The sequence below is a fragment of the Lampetra planeri genome, chromosome 5 (assembly GCF_965212315.1).
Source record: "Lampetra planeri chromosome 5, kcLamPlan1.2.h2, whole genome shotgun sequence".
Taxonomy (NCBI): Eukaryota; Metazoa; Chordata; class Hyperoartia; order Petromyzontiformes; family Petromyzontidae; genus Lampetra; species Lampetra planeri.
Genome location: NC_136111.1, coordinates 16,938,464 through 16,965,622, shown reverse-complemented (window position 1 = coordinate 16,965,622; position 27,159 = coordinate 16,938,464). Strand labels below are relative to the sequence as shown.

The 27,159-nt window shown below is 50.5% G+C and overlaps 1 protein-coding gene across 2 annotated transcripts; it reads left to right on the top strand.

Annotated features, from left to right (window-relative positions):
* The first annotated feature begins 6,288 nt into the window (after nucleotides 1-6,288).
* On the top strand, nucleotides 6,289-25,879 carry LOC144719037 (growth factor receptor-bound protein 2-like). Of its 2 annotated transcripts, none has more exons than XM_078594784.1 (6): nucleotides 6,289-6,396; nucleotides 8,998-9,515; nucleotides 9,797-9,894; nucleotides 19,127-19,249; nucleotides 22,303-22,471; nucleotides 24,683-25,879. In XM_078594784.1, exons 2-6 carry the CDS (start codon nucleotides 9,438-9,440, stop codon nucleotides 24,863-24,865), a joined length of 651 nt encoding a protein of 216 aa, XP_078450910.1. In that variant the 5' UTR covers nucleotides 6,289-6,396; nucleotides 8,998-9,437; the 3' UTR covers nucleotides 24,866-25,879. The 2 variants fall into 2 exon arrangements, with proteins under 2 accessions (XP_078450910.1, XP_078450911.1); XM_078594785.1 differs by lacking the exon at nucleotides 6,289-6,396 and adding an exon at nucleotides 6,426-7,093.
* The last annotated feature ends 1,280 nt before the right edge of the window (nucleotides 25,880-27,159 follow it).

The following is a 27,159-nucleotide window of genomic DNA, read 5'->3' as shown; positions in this document are numbered from 1 at the left end:
ACATCGGGGGAAATCCTTCAGGCAATGGCTCTTCTTCAGAAGCATTTAAACCGCATTAAACATTTAACGTAACAAATCCATCTGTGCACTCAATAAGGCACCCATCATGACGTGAACACAGGGTGGCAGCTGAGGGACGGAACGCGCCCGTGAGGACCACCACTGGGGAGATGGAGCGATGGCATCAGCACGTCTTACACGCGCTCGGTGGTTTATTACACACTTCATTCATCTAGCGGTGGATTGATCACTACTCATGACGGCAGTTATTCTGTCAACAGCCAGGAGTAGATAGACCGTGCCTTATCTAAGTTTCTTTGTTTTGTTTTTGTTGAACCAGGTGAGAACTCAAGAGACCAGGATGAGTCTCATCTGCAAAAGTGACATGGGGCATTCGTCTGCCAGTAGGGGGTGATAATTATTGCTGTGTGTGTGTAATCCCAATTGAGTAATTTGGACTCTTGGACAATGGCCTATAGTCTTGCGAATGACAGGACATAGTTAACGTGCACCCTGAAGCAGACGGCACGTATGTTAATGGTAATTAGATCTGCATAAAAGCAATAACCAGGGCGGCCGGAGGATTCCTAACCGTGAAACATCTGCAACAAGCGGCGAACGCGCTACCGCTAGGCCATGCCACACTGCCTTCGATGATGATGATGGTGACAGCATTGACAAAGGTACTGTATTATTAACTTACCACTGCAAGCTCGTTCACTTACTGAGCCCCTATAATTCCTGGAATTTACATTCGAGGTGGTTAAATGAATCCCGGATAAGGCGGATGGATGCAATCGTACAGCAGAGCCCCTCCGCTCCAGAAAATTGTTAATATTATACTGAATTTGGAGCTTTCGTGACTGCGGGAATTACTCTTTGGTTCTTTCGGTAAAGTCACGTATAAAGACTAAAAAACAAATAAAATACTATTTAAAGTATTTAATTTATAAAGATAAATTTTATAAGGAGAAAATAATAACTTAAATACTATTTCAAGTATTTAATTTATAAAGAGAAAATTTATAAAGAGAAACTAATAAATTAAATACTATTTAAAGTATTGTATTTATAAAGAGAAATTTATAAAGAGAAAATAATAAATTAAAAAATATTAAAAACTTTTAATTTATTATTTTCTCTTTATACGTGACTTTACCGAAAGAACCAAAGAGTACCATGGGAACCTCATTTGCCAGTAAAAAAAAAGTTTTGTTGCCAGATAGAAGGGTAAAAAAACAATTATCAACCAAAGAGTAATATTATACTGTATTCTCCGGATTACAATATGAGACGTAACCCACCCACCCCCTCCCTTGTACTGTATTTTAATATCCATGCCATCGCATTGGCGTCCTGTGCTGTAAAACATCCCACCGTCAGATTTCTCCGCCCCCACTCCGCTACGCTCCAATTACTTGCACCGATCAGAATCGGACGCAGACCTCCTGCGCGATCAGCGGAGCAGCGTCCCGCGATGGAATGCCTTGTTGGTTTGTGTCTTGCATTTAGTCAACTCTCGGACAGAAGCGATTGAATGGCTCAGTTACCGCGAATTTAATCTATACATACTCTTAGTTCTTTCGGTAAAGTCACGTAGGTAAAAAAAAAGAAATTAAAATTAATAAAAGAAATTTTATTTTTTTTATTTTTTTCTTACTTTTAATTTCATTTTTTTACCTACGTGACTTTACCGAAAGAACTAAGAGTATGAATCCTTGCAGTCACGAAAGCTTCAAATCTAGAATGAATCTATACAGTCGTCTTCTTCTTTCGTATGGAATAACAGCAGCAGATTAAAGATGTAATTTTAGATGTATTATCCACTCAATTGTCTGCTCATAAGCAGAGTGGATCTCGTCCATTCCCTCTTTAAAGGAGTAAAAGACAGCAGCTGTTTACAATGCGGTCGATGGTTTACGATTCGTGGCCGGACCACTCGCAAGCCGCCGAATGTTTGATGCACCATTTGTGCATCAGGTGGCCGCATCGCCCATGCCTGGTCCTGATTTGGTTGATCGTCGAACATTGGCGGCGTGGAAGGTTGAAACCGTGAGGTTCGGTTGTTTATTTTTGATGTCGGCAATCTACATGGTACTTGTTGCTCTTCATTGGGGGTACGTCTTATAGATGTGTGAGAGCGTAACGAGATTTGTATTATTTTATTGACCACGGGCACAATATTGGGGAGGTTTTTCAACGATCAATCGATTCAAGCCGATTCTAACGTTCACATCAAATCGCACGAAACTGTGCGTGTAAACAATCGATCACAAAGGAGGGCCATTGCTGGTGTTGAGACGAATGTGTTGGTGTTGAGATGCTCCAGACGAGGACATTTCTCCAGACATCATCGCACCTTGAAGGGGCAACCACTGCCCTTTGTAGCACGGTATGAAAATAGGGAGGGGAAAGATCCAGGACCAGGTGGGATGATACATCGTGGTGAGAGCATCATCAAAGAAGCCGGGATTGGTCAAGCCAATTGGGCTCATAAAGCTGGGGTTCCATTACGTTAACCCGCAGGTTGTGGGAGCCCGCACTGCACGCCATGCGTGGTGCCCGCGCTATCCCAGCGCTCATCAAGCCCCACTAGGGCTGGTACTACACCCGCCTACGGGGTGTACGTGATGACGGTGCATCGCACGCCGCGCTGTGTGAGAGCCTGAGGTCGCAATCAGGTACCCTACCCGATACTCGGCTACCCTTACCTGGCCGGGTACGGGTACCGGTACCCGTACCCGGCCGGGGTACGGGTAAGGAATCAAAACCCGTTTGCGACCTCTGGCGAGAGCCGGCCTCACACAGCAACACACCTAGTGACATCCCCGATGTCACTACAGTACTATTCAAATGTTTAAGTGTGGTTATACTCGGTGTATTCAGTATACAGTGGACGTTACATATCCCGTGACGTTATTCGAAAGAGGTGTGTCGGCGGCAAAGGCCAAAAAATTGGCGCCACGGTGGCAAGATATGAACTACCTCTCCTGGTATACAGGAGATTGTGGGTGGGATCCAGACCCTGACGCCTGCTGTATATTTGGAGTTTGTATCTTCTCCCCGCGGTCGCGTGGATTTTACTCCAGGCCCTCCGGGTTTCCGCTCCACATTTAGAACCAACACGCGTTTAAGAGTTTTTGTCTGCTATACATTTCCACATGATAAGTCACTTCGTTGAGAGATCATTTGTGGCCAGGTCGCTTCTGAAAGAGAGCGATACAGTTCAATGGGCTTTACCTGGTAAAATAAAAAAAAAACTTTTAGTGTAATTCAATAATTCACATTTCTAAATCGGGGAGGAAAAAAAACCCCTACATAGCAACCGCGGCCTATATAGTATTGGTGTGTGAAACTAGGTCCCTTAGTTATATATACTCTTAATTCACGTAATTATCTCACACGACTCTGATATTCAGTTATGGAAGCTTCTCCTTAGTATGTTCTGACCTGCGCCTACTCTACATATGTGAAAAAGAGCTCGGATTTCTCCAGCATAAATATTCTGATTCTGTACAATGTTTGTAATCACGAGACACATTCAACAAAAATATATTTATGCTTTTATGACCACAGCAATTGTTCAAATGTGTGAATTATGACTGGATGGTCTCCAGCGGGCTAGCACCACCATCAACAAACCGCCACCGCCTCTGCTAAATATTGACACAGAAATGAAATACGTGCTTCAATCATAGAATTATGCCTTAACCATTCTTGTTTTAAAAAAAGGGGTTGACACATGATAGCCAATAATCACACCTCCACGACACGTACGTGCAGTACTGTACAGTACTGCGTACGATATGCACTTCCCTCGCATTTTGGCGGAGTACAACTTAAGTGAAGTACAAGTGCTGTGGATTGTTCTGGATTGATCGTTGGCATTGTAGGATCGTGACACAGTGATGTGCTTGGGGGAGTGGATTGATCATGGCTGATGCACTGTAACGTATAAGTATCAACCAAATTTACCACAACATTTTCTACACGGAGACGTCATGTCGAATTCAACAGAAGTGCAAATCAGGAGTGGGGCAAGGAGATATGCGCGCACCCAAAACATTTCATAGCGACACTAAAAGTGGTTTCTTCCGCAATTTGTTTAGGAGAAATTAACACGTAATCACGCAACGGATGCCACGGTGCCGATATGTTAACTACCTCGCCTGGTACACAGGAGGTCGTGGGTTCAATCCCAACCCTGTATATCTAGAGTTTGCATGTTCTCCCGGTGGTCGCGTGGATTTTTATTCCGGGTCCCCTCACATTTAGAATCAACCAAGGCCGTAGCCATGGAGTCAACATTGGGTGGGACCAAATCTTCCAGGGGGTCTGGGGGTCCCCCCACAGAAAAAAATATAAAATTGAAAACGAATTTCCTGCCAAAAATATTAAAAAATTCACTAACACCTAGGATGGACTTTTTTTACAATAATGTCTAATAGTGTGTTGTATTACATTGCTGTTTTTTGAAAAATATTTTTTTACCTTTTCTTGTTTCATTGTATGTAATGGCAGAGATTAGGGATGAATACAGTACAACCATAACCACAATCATATAAACAGAAATCTATTTTATAACAATATATATTGGGGGGGGGGGGGGGGATGTGTCTCCCCCCAATATATATTATAATTACGGCCTTGGAATCAACACGCGTTTAGAGTATTTGGTTGCACTAAGTTTCCACGTGATAAGCCACTTCGTTGAGCTATCAATTGTGGCCAGGTCGCGTCTGAAAGAGAGCTGTATAACTCAGTGGGTCTTACGTGGTTTATCTTCTTGGTTCTTTCGGTAAAGTCACGTAGAAGGGAAATAACAAAATAATAAAAATAAAACATAATAAAATAATTCTCACGACGTTTCGGCCACAACGCAAGCAAGCCGTCCTCAGGTGCAGAACAGGTATGTCCGACAGACCTGTTCTTCACCTGAGGACTGCTGCCTGTGACTTTACTCCGGTTCACCTGAGGACGGCTGCTTGTGAATTTACCGAAAGAACCAAGAAGATGAATCCCTGCAGTCACGAAAGCTTTAAATCGAAATAGTGGTTTAGTTTAGTAATAGTTTGAATATTGCCAATTCGAATTGGCAAATGTTTCTGTCCACCCCAACGGTAGAGATGGATAGACCGTTTATATTAGTCGCGACTGGCACGTCGAGTGTGGCGCCGTGGGGTAAAGTGTGGGCAGTGACGGACTGTGACTAAAAAGCGGCCCACGCATTTGTAAACACGCCGGGACAAATTTGGGCTCTGGACAATTGTTTGTTTCGGTTTAAATAGGTTGTGCGATAACAAATCGTATAGTACTAGTCGCTAGATTTGCGATGTGATGACGTATTTGCATGATTTCGCCGTGCGATCCCATTGGGACTTAATGTCAACTAGAGAGCGTAGATAAGCAATGAAGCGTACACATTAGAGGTAACACAATATTTTCATAAAAATTTTTTTTTTTTAAACTCACTGATCACATTTGCAATTTCCCCACACAGACCTGCCCACCTGCCCTCGGAATGGACCGGCCCACTGGGAATTTGCACGGACTGCCCTGTGGCCAGAGTGTGGTGGTTCTCCCAACGCTTCTCGGACATCTGGCCAGAGTGTAGGAGTAGGCCAACGACTCTGTAGAGGAGATCTCGAGAGCTCCCTCCAGTGGAGGAGAGGTGGTGGGGCAGCACGAGTAATCCAGCAGCACTGTGGAGGCAGTGAGGGTTAGTGGATCACCGCACGGATGTTGTTGTCACACCCCTGGCTCGCCAGGCGAAACTGAAAGTGTGGACTAATCGCCATCTGCATCCATCTGTACGGGGTTTTGTCTCAGGGTGCTCCGGTTTCCTCCTCCCACGTGGATAATGCATAAACACGAATAGTTCATTGGCTGAAATGACAAAAAAACACACAATTACAGATGTATTGCTACCACTCAGTGCGGCTCTCCTAGGCAAATGCATATCTATTCATTCTAGGTCTTTTCGCCAGTCAGAGGTGCGAGAGACCACTTGCAGGGCTGCGCTTGTACCCTCTGCACGTTGCATGCCGATCACGTGGGCTTAGGGCCCCTCCCCTCACAGCCCAATGCATAACAATAGCAGCGGGGGGGGGGTAGTGGGGGGCTTGCACTCCACCCCTCGCATCACGTGACCCGCACGTCGCCGCTACCACCTTATCACGTGACCGGCTCTGCCAGCAATTACGTCACCGCGACACGACGCCATTGGTCGAGAACTCTCGGCCTTGGGGTGCGTGGGGGGGGGGCTCGGATGGGGGAGGGGCGGGGTCAGTGGGGGTCGGCGCGGATCTCGCGAGACTTGTGGCTCACGTTCTCGCGAGAGCTGCTGTGGTTGACGTCACTGCGAGCGCCTATGGCAGGAGGACGAGGAAAGAAGAGGTGTGGAGCTGAACTCTCTCCCTTCGCGCTCCCCCCGCTACGCCACCGCTCTCCCCGCGCTCCCCCTTCACTCCTCCGCTCTCCTTTTACGCTTCCACAGCCACCGATCTCCACCTCCCCCCCCCTCTCTCCGCTCTCCCCTTTACTCTTCTCCCAACGCTCTCCGCTCATTCTTCCCTCTCTCCCTTCGCCCTCTCCTCTCGCTCTCCCCGCCCTCTCTCCACTCTGCCTTTCCCCTCGATCCTGCACGCTCACCCACCCACCCCTCGTCTCCCCTCACACAATTCTTCCCCAGTGCCTCTCTGCCCCCCCTGCGTTCTTCCCCGCACTCCACCTCGCTCTCCCCCCACTCTCCCCGCTGTCTCCCCCTCATTATCCGCTCCCTCATCACTCTCCGCTCCACACCTAGACTCTTTCTTTCCCCGTTTCTCCCTCTCTCACTTCTTCTTCCCTTACTCATCAACGTGTGCCCGCTTACCACTGCCTGCCCCCCATGCGCTGCATCAATCTCCAGTTCCATCTCCGCTGCCCTTCATCTTCCATCACCACCTGGCCCTCCTTTCCCCTGCCGCTCTGCCCTCCTTCACTCCCCTTGCTGCCCCTGCACAGGCCTCTGCATCTGCCCCTTGCTGCCCCTGCACAGGCCTCTGCATCTCCCCTTGCGAGGGGGTCGTGGAGCGGTGATGGTGTGCGAAGGGTAACGGTGTGGGTGAAATGTGACGGTGTCGCGAGCTTGCGATGTTGAAGACGTGTGATCGAACCGTTATGGTGTGAACTGTGGTGGTATGAATGAACCGTGGTGGTGTGGATTGTGATGGTGTGAATTGTGATGGGGTGATTGAACTGTTGGTTTGAACTGTGATGGTGTGAATTGTGATGATGTAAGTTGTAATGTTAATGGGTGTGATTGAACCGTTATGGTGTGAATTGTGGTGGTATGAATGAACCGTGGTGGTGTGGATTGTGATGGTGCGGAACCTGATGGTTATGGGTTGTGATGGTGTGAATTGTAATGTTAATGGGTGTGATTGAACTGTGGTGGTGTGATTAATTGTGATGGGGTGAGCTGTGATGTTAGTGGGTGTGATTGAACCGTGATGGTGTTAACTGTGGTGGTGTGGATTGTGATGGTGTGATTATTGAACTGTGATGGTTTGAACTGTGATGGGGTGAATTGTGATGGGGTGAGCTGTGATGTTAATGGGTGTGATTGAACCGTGATGGTGTTAACTGCGGTGGTGTGGATTGTGATGGTGTGATTATTGAACTGTGATGGTTTGAACTGTGATGGGATTAATTGTGATGGGGTGAGCTGTGATGTTAATGGGTGTGATTGAACCGTGATGGTGTTAACTGCGGTGGTGTGGATTGTGATGGTGTGATTATTGAACTGTGATGGTTTGAACTGTGATGGGGTGAATTGTGATGGGGGTGAGCTGTGATGTTAATGGGTGTGATTGAACCGTTATGGTGTGAACTCTGGTGGTATGAATGAACTGTGGTGATTTGGACTGTGATGGTGCGTAACTGAATGGTTATGGATTGTGCTTGAACAGTGATGCTGTGACTTGTGGTGGTATGATTATTGAACTGTGATGGTTTGAACTGTGGTGGTTTGGAATGTGATGGTACGGAACTTAATGGTTATAGATTGTGATGGTGTGATTGAACTGTGATGGTGTTAGCTGTGACAGTGTAGATTGTGATGGCGTAGACTGTGATGGTGAGGACTGTGATGGTGAGGACTGTGATGGTGAGGACTGTGATGGTGAGGACTGTGATGGTGAGGACTGTGATGGTGAGGACTGTGATGGTGTGAATGATGATGGTGTGGACTGTGATGGTGAGGATTGTGATGGTGAGGACTGTGATGGTGTGAATGATGATGGTGTAGACTGTGATGGTGAGGACTGTGATTGTGTGATTGAACTGATATTGTGGACTATAATGGTTTGAACTGTGGTGGTATGAATGAACTGCGATGGTTTGGACTGTGATTGTGCAGACTTTAACGGCATGGATTGTGATGCTGTGATTGAACTGTGATGGTGTGCCCTGTGGTGGTGTGCCCTGTGGTGGTGTGGATTGTGATGGCGTGATTGTGGTGATGTGAATTGTGTTGATGTGAATTGTGTTGTGAATTGTGTTGTGGTGTGAACAGTGGTGGTATCAATGACTTGTGATGATTTGGATTATGGTGGGGTGGAATGTAATAGTGTGAACTAGGGTAGGTTGAAACTAATGATGTGGACTTTAATAGTATAAAACTGATGGTATGAGCCGTGACGGTGTTAACTATGATGGTATGGATTGCGATGATTTGAGATGTGACGATGTAAACAATTATGGCCTTCATGAAACCATGATGGTGAGTGAACTGTGATGGTGTACGAATCTGATTTGTCAACTCTAATGGTATGCAATGTGATGGTTAGTCTACTGTGATGGAGTGTGAACTGCGACGGAGTGTGAGGCTACATGGCGTATTTGTGCAAGCAAGAGATGGCGTGCGCGAGCTCGGATAGCCAGGCTTTGTGCGGTGTCCCTCACCACGCCGTGCCACTGCTCACCTTCCCGCTCTCGTTTCGCCTCCCATTCCAGGCCCGGAATCAGCGGAGCTCGGTGACCTCACACCGCAGCATCGCAGGGAGTGCCGTCTCACCAGTGACTGCGCCAGGGCCATCTTAGCGGTTTCTCCTACGAGGCCATACTGTTAGGCCACACCACCGATCTGCCTATTCGTTGTTCCTATCTCACACGCTTTAGTGGTTCACCGTAACTGGGTCACCGAACGCGGACTCCCTTTTATACGATCGTGCTACCGGGCCTCCCGATTAGAACCCTCTTGCACGGCCACCCTACTTGCCTGGCCGCTTGTGCGGGCCACCATACCCAGCCACCTTAGCTGCTGGCCATCCCCGCTGGTTATCCCGGAGCCATCTGCCCTTCCCAACCACTCCAGCAGGACACCCTTACCCAGTTGCATTTCCACGCTTAGCGGCCACCAAATTCCCCTGGGGCGGTCGCGCAGTGGAGCCACGATGGAAGCACAAGCCAAGTATGACTTCACTGCCACGGCTGACGACGAGCTGAGCTTCAAGAGGGGCGACGTGCTGAAGGTAACAGGGGACACGGGGGGGGGGCATGGGGGGCAGTCTGCCGCTGGGCAGGACCCAAGTGTCACATTTTTGGGGGGGAGCTTTGTGCCCCCTTGGGTAGACGTAGAGTACCGTCAGCCTTTTACTTAGACTGCGGGTTGGTGCAGTACAACCCCAGGCTCTGCTGTTGTCACTTAGACAATGTCACACTGTGCACTGGCTCTGCCTACACTTGCCCCCTACCCCCACCGCCCCTTTAATCTTTCTCCCTGTGCCACCGCGTGGTGTCTTGGCGTGATCAGGTGATCAACGAGGACTGCGACCAGAACTGGTACAAGGCGGAGCTCAACGGCAAGGATGGATTCATCCCCAAGAACTACATAGAGATGAAGCCGCACCCGTAAGTGGCACCAGCAGGTGGGCAGTAGCCCAGCTGAAGACGCGGGTGGCCACCGTGCTGCCGTGCTGGTCAACGGGGCAGGCGGGAAAATGATTGGCAGCACGGGTTGGCACAGTGGCCCCCTTGCCGGTGAATGGACTTTCTGAGAGAGTAGCTGTGTAGGGCAGCACGGGTGGGCTTGATGCCCCCCGTGCTGGTGAATGGGCTGGTTGAGAAGGCAGCCGTGCAGGGCAACATTGGCGGGCACGGTGCCCCTGGTGTCGGTGAATGGGCTGGCTGAGAGGGCATCCGTGCAGGGGGCAGGGTGGGGGGGGAGTCGTGGTTGAGTCAGCTCTGCCAGGGGTCGGTCGTCGAAGGATCGTCCGGGCATCCCGTTTTAAATGCTGTTGCAAGTGACGAGGCTCGTGACCGTGCACGTGCACCGCCCGGGCAATTTAGTAAATTCTCATAATTCGGGGTTGTGATTTGATTGAACTATAATCGGTTATAATGGTTTGGTGTTTAAAAAAAATATTCTCATTTCCTTTCATCTTTTTTCCATCTTCTTCTTGTTCCTTTAGCCTAAACCTCACGGCATATTATTTGCATGCAGATTTAATGCATTATAAGCAATACGTGTTTGCGTGCATCATGCGCCACGTGCATCGCGAGCCTAATAATTTTATCTGAATCGGTAAATTGATCGCGTCGCTAAAGGTGCAAAGTTGCGTCACCCTGGTTGGTGTTCCTGAGCCAGTGGCGGAAATTCCACACTTCATGAGGGGGCTCAGAGTTATTCGAGATTAAGAGGATTAGGGTTTAAAGTTACGGTAAGGGTTGTGAGGTTAAAGGCCCTCATCTCTTAATTAGAACAACTCTTGTTGACATTTCACAGTCTGTTACTTGTTTTATCGAGAACAGGGGGATGGTGGAATGAGTTGACCTCGAACTGGGATTTTTACCCGACGTTAGTGCCGTGGGTTTCGGACAAAATCGCATTACTCATTGGTTCCATCAGAGATGGTTAAAAATAATATTGAGTGGTAACCAACATGCTTAAATCGCTGCTAAAAGTTAATTATGCAACGTAATCCACTCTTTTTAGCCAGGCACAGAAACTGAAATCCCTAAATATTTGCCCATAGCCGCAGTATCCAATTCTTCCCTGGCTCATTCACAGACTACTTGATTGCGAGTTGAGTGCCCAGGAAGGCACGGAGTTATCCAGCACCATTCTAACATGGTTGACTCGTCAGGTTGCACAGACATGAAACCCGACGCTGCATGGAAATCATTTGACAAAATCTGTGGCCAAGCCCTGGGGATGGAGCCTCCGCCCCTCCCAACTCACCCACCACTGCCCCCCCCACTCGCCAATCTGCTTGGTTTCCATGACCACAAAACGGAGCTGTGCTGGCTGAGGCACAGCCCGGGATCAGCGTCACCACGCTCACGGTGCCCTGAAGCACCGTGAGCATTCCATCCTCTTCATCCCCATGGCCTCCACAGCTGGCAGTGGTAGGGGACGGGGGAAGTGATATTTTGAACAAGAGTTTCACGTAGGAGTGGCCCACGTTCGGCGAGAGCTATAAAAAATAAAATTTTTTGAATCACTTGATGCAAGAAGAGATCTATTTTGGGTTCTGTTCATCCATAACATCCTAATTGGAAAATCTGGACTATTCTCAGCTAATTCATTCACCCCATTGTCAAACCCAAGAAACCTAAGACGTCCATCTAATTGATTTTAAATATCCAAAGAACATGAATATGAATGTGATACAGCCCTTTGTTGTTGCAGCACCAACGTTTTGGAACAAACCTTGCTTCCTCCCTTAACACTGTAAATCTTCCTTCAAAAACATATTCTGAAGCAGCAGATTAGTGCCGGATACAACAGAATTTGCAAATATCATTTAACTTTCATGCTTACCCCATGTATCTATAGTTAAATTTTTATGTGCAATTTTTTTGGGAGACTGTGTTGTCTTGGTGTGGTCTGGTACTGTTTTTGCTGTTGTTTTGCTGCCTTACCCAAGTATATGTGCATTTGATGTATTTATTTGCAGTGATTGGCTTTCATTTCCTATACTTTGCATTCTGTAACTTTCTGATCTGCCCCCTACTGCTTTTTGTGTTTAGTTTGTCGTTCTTCCCCCGCACCTCTGATTATCACGGTTGCTACGTACGGTGCAAAAGAAGTTAAACATACATACATCACCACAACTACCACCACCACGGCATCACTACTATCACCACCAATCAACACCAGTATGGAAGGCTCACTGCTGGCAAGAAACCACAGGACAGGCCCAGGTGTTGTGGGTGTGGGTTCAGGGAGTTGCTTTGCAGTTACACTATGCGTACCCCCGCCACCCTCACCCCCCACTCCTCACCGAGTCTGTGAAAAGAGCTTCATAGCTCATCGGATTTCTCCAGGATAAAGATTCTGATTCTAGGAGTGCTGGCGTAGCGATCGGCATGCTGTCCTTTGAAGCTTAAGTCAATATTCCCGCCACTGCCAGTCTCGGTGGCAACCGATACCTGAGCTCATCCTGGGCCTCAACCTGCAACCGTTTCCGACCCGGACTGATTAGTGTGGTGAAGTATGGTCCAACAACTGCCTGTGGCTGACACTGCGTGGAGAGGCGCTCGTCTAGCAGTGGCTGTACGTTTTGTTTGTTACGTTATTTAACACTCAACGCGGCCAGTGGAGATAAATCAAGTAATTGACGTCATGGCACGAGCGTCTCTTCACGTCCACCTCGACCCCCGTGCTGTCCCTGATGATTATTATGGATGTTCTTACGCGGAACCGTAACGCTCATGGACCTGAGCAGTGACACGGCATGTTGGCGAGCTGCACGCCGCTACCCTTGCCCCGCAAACCCTGGTTAACGCAGCACTTGTGGACACAGCCCGATGCCTGCACCGAGCCGGGCCGGTTTCGACCGGCTGTAAAAACGCAGCAGTCTGCGAGCGCCACCACCGCACCAACCCTGACCACCGTCGCCTCGTCCCCTCTGGTGTGGGCGCCGCCGCCGTGCTCCCTTTCGGCCGCACGATCGCTCGCGCTTCTTGCGCAAGCGATGACGGACAGTGGGTGCCGCACGGGGAGGGGGGGGGGGAACGTCCGCTTTTCTCGTTCGGTTTCGGTCGCAGTGAGACAAGTGGCCCGTGCTGTGTGAGGTTTCGGAGAAGAGAAGTTTGCAGCTGTGGTTGCAGCATTCTGTTACGTTTCGTCACGTTCATACGGACAGGAGTGGCTGAAGTGCTTTGGCACCTCTCTGGCTTTATTCTTTGGTTCTTTCTCTCTGGCTGTTTTCAGATTGGGGTTGTGTTTTTTAAAATATTTTTAAAAAATATTATCCTGCAGCTACTTTTCCATTTGTGGTCGTACCCTTCGGCACTTTGCCTTGCGTGACGCAGTGCGCCCTTTCCGGAGCAGCTAAAGCGTTGGTGAAATTTGTTCAGGTGCCAATCTGATAAGAGATTTGTGAAGTCACCCGCCCGTTCCTCCGGTGGACGTGGTGCCGCACCTGCGATTCAGCGCTTTGTGGGTCGTGCGGAGATCAGAGGTCGCAACCGGGTACCTTTTATACCCGTACCCTACCCGATACCCGACTACCCGTACCCGGCCGGGTACGGGTACGGGTAGCCGTTTGCGACCCTGGTGCGGCCGGGTACGGGTACGGGTAGGCCGTGAGTCACTGGTGAGTAACCGTTTGTCACTCATTTCGGGTAGGGTACGGGTAGGGAACGGGTACGGGTACCCATTTGCGACCCTGGTGCGGCCGGGTACGGGTACGGGTAGGCCGTGAGTCACTGGTGAGTAACTGTTTGTCACTCATTTCGGGTAGGGTACGGGTAGGGAACGGGTACGGGTAGCCGTTTGCGACCCTGGTGCGGCCGGGTACGGGTACGGGTAGGCCGTGAGTCACTGGTGAGTAACCGTTTGTCACTCATTTCGGGTAGGGTACGGGTAGGCCGTGAGTCACTGGTGAGTAACTGTTTGTCACTCATTTCGGGTAGGGTACGGGTAGGGAACGGGTACGGGTACCCATTTGCGACCCTGGTGCGGCTGGGTACGGGTACGGGTAAGGAATCAAAACCCGTTTGCGACCTCTGGTGGAGATGTGTAACACTCCCAAACCCACTAGGGCTGTGCGGTGGTCGGGAGATAGCGGTGATCCAATAAATTGCTTTCACAAACCCGTCCATGCGGGCCCCTTGGAATGCTATCCCCCTCGTGTGTGGATTTTCTCCGGATTTCTCTGCACACGCAAGCCACGTCTTTAGACGCCGTGGAATTGTTCAAACCTGCCAACACAGAAAAAAGACCCGAGTTCAGTCGACCGCAGAGGTCGCAAACGGGTTTTGATTCCTTACCCGTACCCGTACCCGGCCGCACCAGGGTCGCAAATGGGTACCCGTACCCGGCCCGGTACGGGTACCCGTTCCCTACCCGTACCCGTACCCTACCCGAAATGAGTGACAAATGGTTACTCACCAGTGACTCACGGCCTACCCGTACACGTACCCGGCCACACCAGGGTCGCAAACGGCTACCCGTACCCGGCCGGGTACGGGTAGCCAGGTATCGGGTAGGGTACGGGTATCGGGTAGGGTACGGGTATCGGGTACCCGATTGCGACCTCTGGCGTAAGGCGAAATAAATGTGGGGGGGGTTCTTTGTACCCCGCCGCACCAGAGTCGCAAATAGGTACCCGTTCCCTACCCGTACCCGTACCCTACCCGAAATGAGTGACAAACGGTTACTCACCAGTGACTCACGGCCTACCCGTACCCGGCGGCACCAGGGTCGCAAACGGGTACCCGTACCCGGCCGGGTACGGGTAGCCGGGTATCGGGTAGGGTACGGGTATCGGGTACCCGGTTGCGACCTCTGCTCCTCGGTGCTCTTCTGGACAAATAAATTACCTTCAACCGTTGGAATAAGGAGTCTGTATATCACCTTGGCGTTTTCCAGCTGGCTGCGGGCAGCCCGATTGCGAGTCCGCAGCAGTTTCCACATGCTGATGACACAATCGTCGCATGCCAGTGCGTGTAGGTGGAGGAGGGGTGGGGCAGGATGGGAGCGATGACTCGTAATTTGCTGGTGAACTCATGGGCAGCTCCTAATCGCTCGGTCGAGTCGGCTGTTGGTTGGCTGTTATAGCGTGCGGGCAGCTGCCCTTGCCCGCTAGCGGCCGGGGCCACCGCCGGTACGGTCGCTGTGTGGCGTAAGTTGTTTTTAGCAGCATGGTAGGCAAATCGATGTGTGCTTCCTTCCTCCCACGTGCGATCGTTTCCCCTCGGAATGCGGCCGAAAAACGTTGCAATCTCGCTCAACAGTCGTGTGGTTTATTTTAAAGTGACTTGGACGCTTATCGAACGTTTGGTATTTCCTCTTCTCTGAGCTGGCAGAAAAAACCCCTGTTGAAAAGCTCGCATTTGCACGGACCGATTAGCGGCGCAAAAGTCGGCCAGGGATTTGAAATAACGTTTTTATTTTAACGAAGAGAAGCAGCTGCTCGTGGAGGTCCACAAGGCATCTCCCGCAAGTGTGAGGGAGGCGATTTCTAAAAAATCGTTACCACGTCCGCGGTACCCACACCGCGGTTGCCCGCTTGCCCAGCCTCTCTGGACAGTGTCTGGGAACTGGCACTCCGGCTGCTTCGTCTCGACCGGTGGATCAGCTCTCCGCGTCACCCGCCTTGGGATGTCGATTGATCACGGAAGCGCCGATTCGTACGTCGCTCTTGCTGGTTTCGCACGCGCGGACTTGAAGCGAGTGTTTGAAATGTCTCGTTACCTTGTTACCACTGCTTCCGCTATTTTAGACACCTTAAGCTGGTGTGATAAGCAGCTTGCTTAGTGTGATGGGTCAGGCAATCCCCAGTGTCTGGTTTTCGGTCGTTGATGCTGCTATTGCTGTTTGGGGACGGTGTTAGTAAAATGGCATTAGAGAGACGAGATGTTTCTCCACTAAATTATCCGGCCGGGGTGGCAATACGGCGGAGAGCACGACTCGTTAGGTTCAGGCGCCAGAGTTGAGCACCTCCACTGGGGGCTCAAGTGCAAGGTGGATAAGATAATTACCACTTTGTGGAAGTCAACAGTTCTGCGCTGTCTCTCTCTTTGGAGAGAACAGCCCCTCCTGGCATCGGAATGTGGAATTTCCGCCGCTGTTTTGGGGCCGTAAATAGATGGGGGCACCGTCCAGGAACAATCTCGTTAGTGCGCAGGAGCACTCTCGTTTATTGTTGCGATTGGATTCAAGAATCGATATTTTTCTCGCTTTTGCCGGCCGCTTTTTTACTAACCTGAACGTAGTACGAGCGCGTCGCTTGCATTGCAATCGGCACACGTCTCAAATGAGCGACTCTCGTTGGCTCCTCTCCGTACAGGTACTGTGAGCCTATCAATATTTGTCTTTCTCAACGAATCAACAACGGGTCGTTTGTCGCTTACATGTCATCTCCCGTTTACAGTCCCCCCTGAGCTGTGACAGGGGCGAGTTGATCCATAAGATGACCACTGTTGCCTTGCCCACAAAGCGCTACTCATTTTATAGACCCTGGGAGGGACGACGGGGGCGAGTCAACCCACAACCAGAATTTGAGTTCTCAAACCTTCCGATCACGAGCTGCTCTCTCTCCCGCTGAGCCACCTGGCCACGTTACAGCGATCTTCGCCGTGATAAATAAAACCAGCGCGGGTTCCTCTTGTCACTCGGCAAGGGGCGGGGGGGCCGTGGGCGGGGGGGGGGGCCGTGGGCAGGGGGGGGGGCCCGCGGTCGGGGGGGGGGGCCGCAGGCGGGGAGGCGGTGGGTGTGGGGCAGATGCGCCTTGCCCCCCCACCCCGCCCTTCCTCTCCCCGCGCAGCTGCCCGTGGCGAATGCCGCGACCGCGCGGCCCCTAAATGGGAGCACCGCGCACTTGCCTGCGACACAGCTGCTGGTCCCGGGGACATCGCTCGCAGATGAACCGCGCGCTCAAAATGACCCCCCCCCCTCCCCATTGCCGCCACGGCTCACGGATCCGTTACAAATGTGGCGCTGGCTTCGGCGGCGGCGGCGGCGGTGGCGGCGCTAGCGCGCGTGGTGTCAAGGCACCACAGTGGCGAGATGTTAACTACCTCGCCTGGTATACAAGAGGTCGTGGGTTCGATACCGACCCTAACGCCTGTATATTTGGAGTTTGCGTGTTTTCTCTCCCTGTGGTTGTGTGGATTTTTTTCCGGGATCTCCGGCTTTTCCCTTCTGCATTTAGAAATAACGTGCGTTCAGACAATTTGGCTGCTACTACACATTTCTACGCGACAAGCCACTTCGTTGAGCTATCGTTTGTGGCCAAGTTGCTTCTGAAAGAAGAGCTATATAGTTCAGTGGGCCTTACCTGGTAAAAGTAAAAACAGTTTATATATATTTTTTAGCTTTATGACGTCGCCTTCGTTGCGCCGGGCATCTCCGCGCGTTGTGCGATGGCACAGGTGTGGTAAACCAGCCACCTGCCCACCCCCGCACCACCCCCGCACCATCCCCGCACCACTTCCGTCAGTTGTCACATTTCGGGAGCGTCGTGGTTGCATCCGAGATAGCTAATTATTTTGGTATCGTTCGTACTGCCGTGTTGGTTCCCGCACCGCTTGTTCCGTTCGTCCAGAGTTGTGGTTCTCATAGTGCGGTCCCCGGACCCACCGGTGGTCCGTGACGTTGAATTTAAAAATAAAGTTAATTAAGCTACCCTGATTAATCTACCCTAAATCTGAGATCTAAAGACCCCCCCCCACCCCCCTTAACAAAAAAAACCTTAGAACTGTTCTAATGTACATTCATTTTCTTATGTTCCGGTAATATGAATAATATTGTATTCGTGGTATTGAGAGAGAGAAGTGAATGCGTTTTGTCACCAGGTGTGGAGGGGCTGGGCGGTCCCTGGGCCTAAAAAATTTAGAGAACCACTGGGGGTAATTGTCCCTCGCGCCCGCGGCACGATGCGTGCGTCCTGATGGTGGAGAATCGAGTTGACACGATAAATCGTTGCCGGCCTCGCGAACGGGGGAAGCGGAGGCGACGTTCCAACGCCAAAGTGTCTCCCTGTTCTAAATGTGCGACGTGGCAGCACTCGCCCAGACGGCAGTGGAAATCCCACATTCGTGTGGCAGGGGGCCAGGACAGTGATCGTGTTGGATTAGAGGTGACTGTGCCTTGTGTCGCCGCATGGATGGGCGAGCGAGTGTATGTGTGTGAAAGGGTGTGTGTGCGTTATTTGTGGGAGCGGTAGTGTAGTGGTTAGCGTGCTGCGTTATGAGTGTGTGTGTGAGCGAGTGGGTGGATGTGAGTTTGAGAGTGAATGTGTCCATTGAGTGAGCAAGTGCATGAGTGGGTGAGAGTCAGGAGCGGTAGTGTAGCGGTTAACGCGCTGAACCACGAACCAGGCAACCCGAGTTCGATTCCCGCTCACGGCCAACACCAGTGACGATTATCTGAACCGGTCCTGGACCTCCCCTAGGTCGACTCGGTCTCAAATGAGTACCTGGTGCAATGTGTAAACATCGCCACTGGGAAGACAAAGGCGGTCGGGCATGGTGCTGGCCACCACCCCCTTGTGTGCCGTGCTGGCCTTCATAGGTATTACTTGCGAACAGCACTTGCCCTAGCAGTCTGTTCAGGCTTTTTTAAATGCTCCTTAAACCCTATTTATACGTTTCGTTTAGTAAATCATTCTTAAAATATATTGATAGTATTATTTTTATGCTGTGTGTCTTCTGCTGCTGTTACTGTACAGCGCTTTGAGATTCTTGATGAAAAGCGCTATATAAATGTTATTATCAGTATATGGGGAATGCTTGTCTTTGTTGTGTACACTCTTGTGCATGATGTGTAACATGGTGGTGTGTGCGTGTTGTGTTTAAAAGACGGCCACTGCATCGCGCAATTTCAGATGCGATTCTGCGGCCATCTGGAATGCTCTTCCGATATTAGGAAGCCACTGGAGCAATGCACTTTTAAATCTATTTTGAAATCTAATTCCTTGAAAACTGCTTTTTGTGCTTAGTTTGTTTTCCTTTCCCTGCACCTCCGGTTAGCACGGTAGGCTACGTTTGGTGCGAAAGAAGTTAAACATACGTACATCAACATACATACACGGTGGTGTGTGTGTGTTGTGTACATTCTTGTGCGTGGTGATGTGTGTGTGTATATTGTGTACCCGTGCGTGTTGTGTACACTTGTGCGTGTGTTCCACAGCTGGTTCCATGGACGCATCTCGCGCGCCAAAGCCGAGGAGCTGCTTGCATCCCAGCGCAACGACGGCGCCTTCCTCGTGCGGGAGAGCGAGAGCTCTCCTGGGGACTTCTCCCTCTCCGTCAAGTGAGGACTGCCCCCTGCCTCCGCAGCTCCCTCCGGTTCTCCCATCGCTCCATGGCTCTCTCTCCAATTCTCCCCTCGTCTCCCTACACCAGGGGGTTGTCGGAAAACCAAAATAACAAGAAGGCCATTTTTTTTTCTTCCAAATTTGGTCAGTGATAACAATATTTCGAGAGCTGCAGCGTCACGCGAATACGAGATGGCGGTCCTTAATAAATAGTGTCCCGGAGCTGAGCGCTGCCCTACACGTATACAACTTAATTCTAGATTTGAATCTTTCGTGACTGCAAGGATTCATACTCTTAGTTCTTTCGGTAAAGTCACGTAGGTAAAAAATGAAATTAAAATAATAAAATAAAATTTTACCTACGTGACTTTACCGAAAGAACTAAGAGTACGTATACAACTCTTACCTGCTCTCCAGTAGCTCTCCAGCCTTCCACAGTTCCCCACGTCTTCCCAGCTCTTCCTACGTCTAACCAGCTCTCTCTCATCTCTCCACAACGAAACTATTTAAAACTAAACTTTTTTTTTTATATTTTACCAGGTAAGGGCCACTGAGCTGTATAGCTCTTTCAGAAGCGATCTGGCCACATATGATAGCTCAACGAACTGGCTTATCGTGTGCAAACGTATAGAAGCCAAATACTATAAACGCACGTTTCTAAATGTAGAGGGAAATAAAACGGAGGGACCAGAGAAAAATCCACGTGACCACAGGTGCGAGAGAACATGCAAACTTCAAATATACAAGTGTCAGAGTCGGGATCGAACCCTTGACCACTTGTATACCAGGCGAGATGTCAACATGTCAACTACCTCTTCATCAGGAGAGCTTCCAACGTCCCCAAACCCACTTAGTTCTTCCCAATTCTGACATCCCTCACGTTCTTTCCCACGTCCCTCCGGCTGTCCCGGCTTCCTACCTGTTCTCGACCACAGACTCCTCCCCCACCGACCCCAGCACCTCGAAAGTCTCCTACCTCCTCTTGGGCACTCTTCCCCTCTCTGCGAAGTCATCGTTACTTCCCCCCCACCCCTCACTCGCGCACCACTCGTCTCATCTCTCTTCCCCCCCCCGACCCCGTGCTCCCTCCTGGCCCCCGCTCGTGTTTCGCCAAAACCTATCGATGCTGCACCTCGATGACTCTGTGCGGTTTTGCCCGTTGTGGTGATCATCAGTGCTGTCTTGTCCCCGCCCCCTGGCAGGGGCGCAACTATCGAGTTCAACAGGGGGGGGGGGGAGGGGCTGTGCAAGATACGACTGTGGACCCCCTCCTCCTTTCTCCCGACTCGCTTTTACTGAAATAGCTACGGACGTTTTTAACCCATATACAATAATGTGTAGGCTATAACTATACTGCATAAGGATTATTTTAGTTGCACTCGGGTAGAAAGTCTCGTGTTGATGCCACTCGGGTGGACAATCTCGTGTTTACGCTACTCGGACGGACGTGCGATATCGCCGCTCGTTGACGAGGAATTTGCGAAGCATCGCAGCGTCACAGGACTCTCCTGAGAGGGAGGGATCTCGCGACTCGCCGAGGCTTTTCCCTGATGAATAATAAATGCCGCAGCAATCATCGCCCAGCCTCAGAGAGTCCGCGTCTCGCCACTCAAGCGAGAGTGTGGCAGTGCGTGCCTCGATGAATAATCGATGCTTCGTAAAACGTCCACGCCCCAGCGATCGGCTGCTCAACTCGGGTTGCCCACGCAACTGGTTGCAGAGACGTGTGGACGTCTCTGCAACCGTTTTTTTTGCGCGAGCAATTTTCCACCACCGGTTGCTCTCACCATCGCGAGGGAATCGACGTTGGAACATCGGCGATCTGCTCGGCCATTTGCAGCGTCGCGTTTCACCACCGCGTGTTGAGCGTTGAGTGAACCCTTGATTGGCTGTCACAGTCGACAATGCGCCGTTTAATTTCCTCGGCGCACAACTGCTCGCTCAGATGTGGACAAGGCAAGTTGCAAGCAATTTGAGTTGCGCGACATGGTTGCGCGATTTGTTGCTCGAGTGTGGGTCCCGGCTTTTCATGCTGAGCGGGTAGTTTGGGGATCTGTGCTGCCACCTACTCGGGGGATGGGGCAGGGGTGTGGGGCAGAGGTCGCAAACGGGTTTTGATTCCTTACCCGTACCCGTACCCAGCCGCACCAGGGTCGCAAATGGGTACCCGTATCCGGCCGTACCCGTACCTTACCCGTACCCGGCCGGGTACGGGTAGGGTACGGGTATCGGGTACCTGATTGCGACCTCTGGGATGAAGCCACGTTGCAGGCGCGGGTGGGTTGATTCTAGGAACTTGAATTGGGAGAAGAGACAAGACGTTGGGAAATGAGTGACAAACGGTTACTCACCAGTGACTCACGGTCTACCCGTACCCGGCTGGATACGGGTAACCGGGTATCGGGTAGGGTACGGGTATCGGGTACCCGGTTGCGACCTCTGGTGTGGGGGGGGGGGGGTGCACTGCTGCCCCCCAGTGGTCGTGAATGGAAACTGCAGGTGACCCGCACGGCACAGAGAGGCAACGCAGCTGGAGTTGGGTAGTCGCTTCCACAGAAAACGGATCAGAATCGCGATTCGATATTCGATTAAATAATGTATTTCTTTTTTTATTTAAAGCTTTCGTGACTGCAGGGATTCATATTCATGATTCTTTCGGTAAAGTAACGTAAAATTTGAAAAAAGTGGCGGTTTTTGAAAAAAGTGGCGGTTTTTCGGCCACTTTTTTCAAATTTTCTTGCTGTGGATTTCACACCTAATGATGATTGCTTGTGTTGCAGTCGAAACGTCGTGATAATTTTTATTGTTTTATATTATTCTATTTCCCTTCTACGTGACTTTACCGAAAGAACCAAGAAAAATGTATTTCTTGTTCATCTCATTTTTGACCTCTCGTTCGTGTTACTGCTCATATTTCGCGTTGTGCGGTCACGTTTGCTGGGGTGGCGACGTGGTCGAGCGGTGGCGTGCAGAGGTTCACGGTTAAATCTACTCGTCACCACCACCTCCCCAATCGCTCACCTTCCCTTCCCACCCCCTGCCGTGCCAGGTTCGGTAACGATGTGCAGCACTTCAAGGTGCTGCGGGACGGCGCCGGAAAGTACTTCCTGTGGGTCGTCAAGTTCAACTCGCTCAACGAGCTGGTGGACTACCACCGCAGCACGTCCATCTCACGCACGCAGCACATCCTCCTAAGGGACATGGAGCAGCCACAGACGGTGAGGCCGCGGACACAGTCGCCTAGGAGACGGTCACCTCAGACACGGTCGCCACGGACACGGTTGCCGTGGAGGCTGCTGCCGCGGACATGGTTGCCGTGGAGGCTGTCGCCACGGACACGGTTGCCGCGGATGCTGTCGCAGCGGACACGGTTGCCGCGTAGACGGTCGCCATGGAGAGATGGTCGCCGCGTAGAGACGGTCGCCGTGGAGATGTTGAGAATGCGCAGCGGTCATGCAACTAATCCTCGCAACATCTCACCGCTAACCCGGGGGGTGTCAGGGGAATCTCTTTGTTACACAGCACGAGTAGGGCCACACATTCACACACACACACACACCTTGATCACCTCTGAAAGGAGCCCTCGCAGTGACTGGTAGTGACTGAGCACAGTGATCTGGCCAGGTCAGAACGTATTGCCCTCCAGTACTCGATTAGTGCAGCCAGTGCTCGCAGTGAGGGATGACTGTCGTTTGCCAGTTATCCTCCAACCGCTTATTCACACAAATCCATATCCCTTGATGTGAGCTCAAGCCTCTAACCTCTTAAGCTCTGACTATAAAATGTACTAAACTACTAACCGTCACATTTTAACCCTGCTCCTGACTCTAAAAGCTTTCACCTCTACTCGTAAATTTACCCACAACCAGCAACCTATATTATTGCTTCATAACAAAGGCTCCCTATAGCCTTGAACAAGTGCTGTCCGCGAGCACCTATGAAGGCCAGCACGGCACACGAGGGGGTGGGTGGCCAACACCACGCCCTAGCGGCTATGTTTTTACGCACTGCACCAAGTCCCCATTCGATGTTGAGTGGACCTAGGCTGGTCCCAGGACCACTACACAACCACATATACATACACACACAAAGATAAACAAAGACAAAGATTGCCCCCCTTATAGCCTTAACAGACTGTTGGAGCAAGTGCTGTTTAGCGAGCACCTATGAAGGCCGGCATGGCATACAAGGGGGTGGGTGTCCAACACTACGCCTTAGCAGCTACACACCGCACCAGGTACTCATTAGAGGCTGAATGGACCTCGGGTAGTCCCAGGACCACTACACAACCACGTTCACACACATACGCACACATACACGCGTGCAAATGGAGATTCAACTGTGGGGCAATGTCCGTGTCCTCACGCTAACCCAGTGTTCTTCACTAATTTTCAGAGGGGAGGCCACTTTTGCCGATAGGCCTCGGCAAGGTAAGGTAAAAGGTAAAAACAACGAGCCTACCTTTACCCTACCTTTTACCTTACCACAATACAATCACTCTACCCTACCTTTAACCCTTTAGCAGGTAAGGTAAAGGGTAAAAAACAACGAGCCTACTTTTACCCTACCTTTTACCCTTACCCCATACAAATTACCCGATTACAGGGTAATTACTGGGGTACTACACATGAAAAAGGTTTATAACGACAAATGCTAGGTAGAGCGCTTCATTCATATAGAATACTCTCGATGATTCCAATTTTACACGCTTGTTGTTGTATCCTCAAATTTGTAACTCAATTTTTACCCACTTTCCAATGTGGTATCGACTGCAAACTTGGTATACTTATGTCATACTGATGACAAGACTATATTCTATCATAAAAAATTAAAATATATATTTTAAAAAACATTATTTTTTATATGTTATGTTTCAGCTTGGGTCAAATTGTCCACGGTCAACTGACGTTGGCTGTAATTGGCCACGGCCCCTTACGTTATGGCAAGCTTCGGGGCCACTTCCTGGAGTCGTGGAGTTCTGCCATTACTAGTACATTTCATAAAAGCGTGTTTTTTAAAAAGTAAAAAAAAATATTACTTATTAAATGGAAGCCACGGACTGCGCCACGGAGCTTTTAGTGGTAAACAAGGCACCGTATTTACCGGGTAATACTTCGCGCTACCTTTACCCTACTGGGTAATTCTCCGAGCTACCTTTACCCTACCCTTTACTTTACCCCTTTACCTTTACCCTTTTACCCGGTAAGAAGGGTAAATTACCTTACCTTGCCGAGGCCTATTTGCCGATAAGACATCAGTGTGAGGGCCGCCACACCGCCCTGCAAGGAGTGTTTTCACATTTGTGTAGATTCGGGGGGGGGCCTCTATAAAGGCCACCAGGAGCTGCCAGTGGCCCGTGGGCCTTGCTATGAAGATCACCGCTCTAACCTCTCTCTCCCTCTCTCTCCCTCTCTGTCTCCGTCCACCAGGAGGCGAGCTTCGTGCAGGCGCTGTTCGACTTTGAGCCGCAGGAGGAGGGCGAGCTGGAGTTCAAGAGGGGTGACTTCATCCAGGTGGTGGACAACTCCGACCCCAACTGGTGGAAGGGCAAGTGTCACGGCGCGCTCGGCATGTTCCCACGAAACTACGTGACCCCCGTGTCGCGCCACTGACCCCCCCACGGGCAGAGGTTCGGAGGTCTGAGCGCTGCCGCCCCGCTAAGCCTGTCCCGGCGCGAGCCGGCGAGCTTCTGCGAGGAGGTCAAAGCCACGAAGAGAGAGAGAGAGAGAGAGAAAAGTTAAATAATGATATAATATTATTATTCAGAGTTTTAAAACCTACGTCGCTTTGACTTTGTCTCGTTAGCATCTCATGGTTTCCATGTTTTATGTTATTCTGCTCGTCCAGACCTTCCCGCGGCACTGTACGCGCTGTGTACACCGCTGCACTACGATACAGTACGAGTTTGGCTTCGGTGGATCCGACAGGGTTTTTTTTTATTACAGTTCGTAACGAGAAGGGAGTTTTTTTTCTTTCTTTCAGCCAACCTTTACTAAATCATGATAATGCCTTTCAAAGTAGACAGCGTTCAACGTGAGTCGTTTGCCTGACTGGCAGGCAGGAGTGTCGTGCACCTATTTATGGAGGAGGTGGTGATGATGATGATGTCGCGCGACTCCTGGGGTCAGCTTACCGCCAACAACGCCACACTTTTTGTATTTTAAATTTTTATTATCACTCCCGGTCGTGCTCGGACAACCCAATCTCACAGCCGCCTTTCTGACGACGGGATCCGCACGAATTTTTATTTTTTATTTTTGCCTAAAGCCTCTGGCGGCGCCGCGCTCTCTCGCGGAATGGACTGTGCCATGCAGGGACAGAAGCGGCAAGTCGACCCTCCGCGGAGCCACACGACCCCATCATGGGCGGGGGGAGGGGAGGGTTGGGGGGGGGGTGCCTCGAAACCCAGCGCGTGGCGTGTAAAGCGATTCCTGTTTTTGTATAAAACTTGCGTGTTTTTTGTGACAGCGTGATTCTGCATGTCCCGTGTGTGCGTTATTGTACTGAACTCCAGTGACTCGTTCCCTGCTCACCACGGTCACAAAGTGCATGTCTTTTCATAAAAATCGATGCATTCTTGCTTAATAAACTCCAAAAATGTATACATAAACTACAGTATTATGAAAGCGCTGCGTGCGGCTGTCTTATTGCGTCATCGCATGCTACCCACTTCGGCGTTTGGAGCCCAACTAAACCGAACAATGCCAGAAGGTGAAGTCGCACCGCAGAGCATTATGGGAATTTCCCACAAATCCCCTGTGAAGCCCATTTGGGTGTGCGCGGTGGTCACCTTGCCGTTTGGTGAACATTGGCTCAAGTGCGGCGCTCGGTCAAAAGGTCAGATCGTGGATAGGGTCACATCAACCGTTGCTTCCTTCGCGATTGGTAGGATCAGTGCCCAGTTGTCACAGTTATTCAAGTCTACGTATGTATGCACGTTGAACTTCTTCACCGTTGTAGCCAACGGTGCTAATCGGGGGGTGCGGAAAACTAAAGGCGTGGGTCACACGCACGCCTCGCGGAATTAAGAGTCAACTTTTGCTTTAGGTAGAAAAAAAATTGCGTTTTTTTATTCTGGAGAATACGTTGCCACTTTTTGGAAAACTCGACAGTGGCTCTTCTACATATTGTCTCATCCCTGCCATAGGAATGTAGAAGTTGCGCATAACCACCTGCATTTGAATGGGGAAACCACTTTTTCATCCACTTTTTCAGCCACTTTTTCAGCCACTTTTTCAGCCACTTTTTTAGCCACTTTTTCAGCCACTTTTTCAGCCACTTTTTCAGCCACTTTTTCAGCCACTTTTTCAGCCAGCGAGTGACCCTCGGCAACGAATGGGTGTCAACGGGCACGTGTAAAGTTAATACGTGAGCTCTTGCGCAATCCAGCTTTCACCAACCTCAATTTACACACCAACCTGGCCAATCAGAATCTCTCGCGGGGCTCCTGACCCATGAAGGTGCTGAAGTGAAGAGGCGAGAGGTTAGGTCAACGGGAACGCAATGCGATGCGCAATCATGCCGTACCACGAGTGCCGTTTACAGAGGCGCCATGTGACTCACGCGCGAGTCGCATTACGTTGAGCAAGGCGGAGTTGCAGCCCTGAAATTGCTTCCCGCTGCCGGGAGGAAGGGGCAAGCGAAGGCTTGAAGGTGAAGCCCTGCCAGTGCTTGCTCAGGCCATGGTGGAAGGGCCCCTCCACTGGTTGTAGGTGTAGAGATTAGCACGGTTGGATACGTACGGTGCTGCGAAAGGAGTTCAAACTACGGACATATTTGCTCCTCTCCCACGCTGGACAGAGCTCGAGGAGTAGGGGGTGGGGGGGGGGGGGGTGCCCACGCTTCTACAGTAGTTTCTCAGTTAACGTTTTTAATCCGTTTCACGAAAACTACTGCTAACCGAAAT

Excerpts from the sequence above, each read along its gene's own strand:
- LOC144719037 (XM_078594784.1), top strand. The coding sequence starts at position 9,438 with ATGGAAGCACAAGCCAAGTATGACTTCACTGCCACGGCTGACGACGAG. Across the intron at positions 19,250-22,302 it reads GACTTCTCCCTCTCCGTCAA|GTTCGGTAACGATGTGCAGC; the intron begins GTGAGGACTGCC and ends CTGCCGTGCCAG. Across the intron at positions 22,472-24,682 it reads ACATGGAGCAGCCACAGACG|GAGGCGAGCTTCGTGCAGGC; the intron begins GTGAGGCCGCGG and ends TCCGTCCACCAG.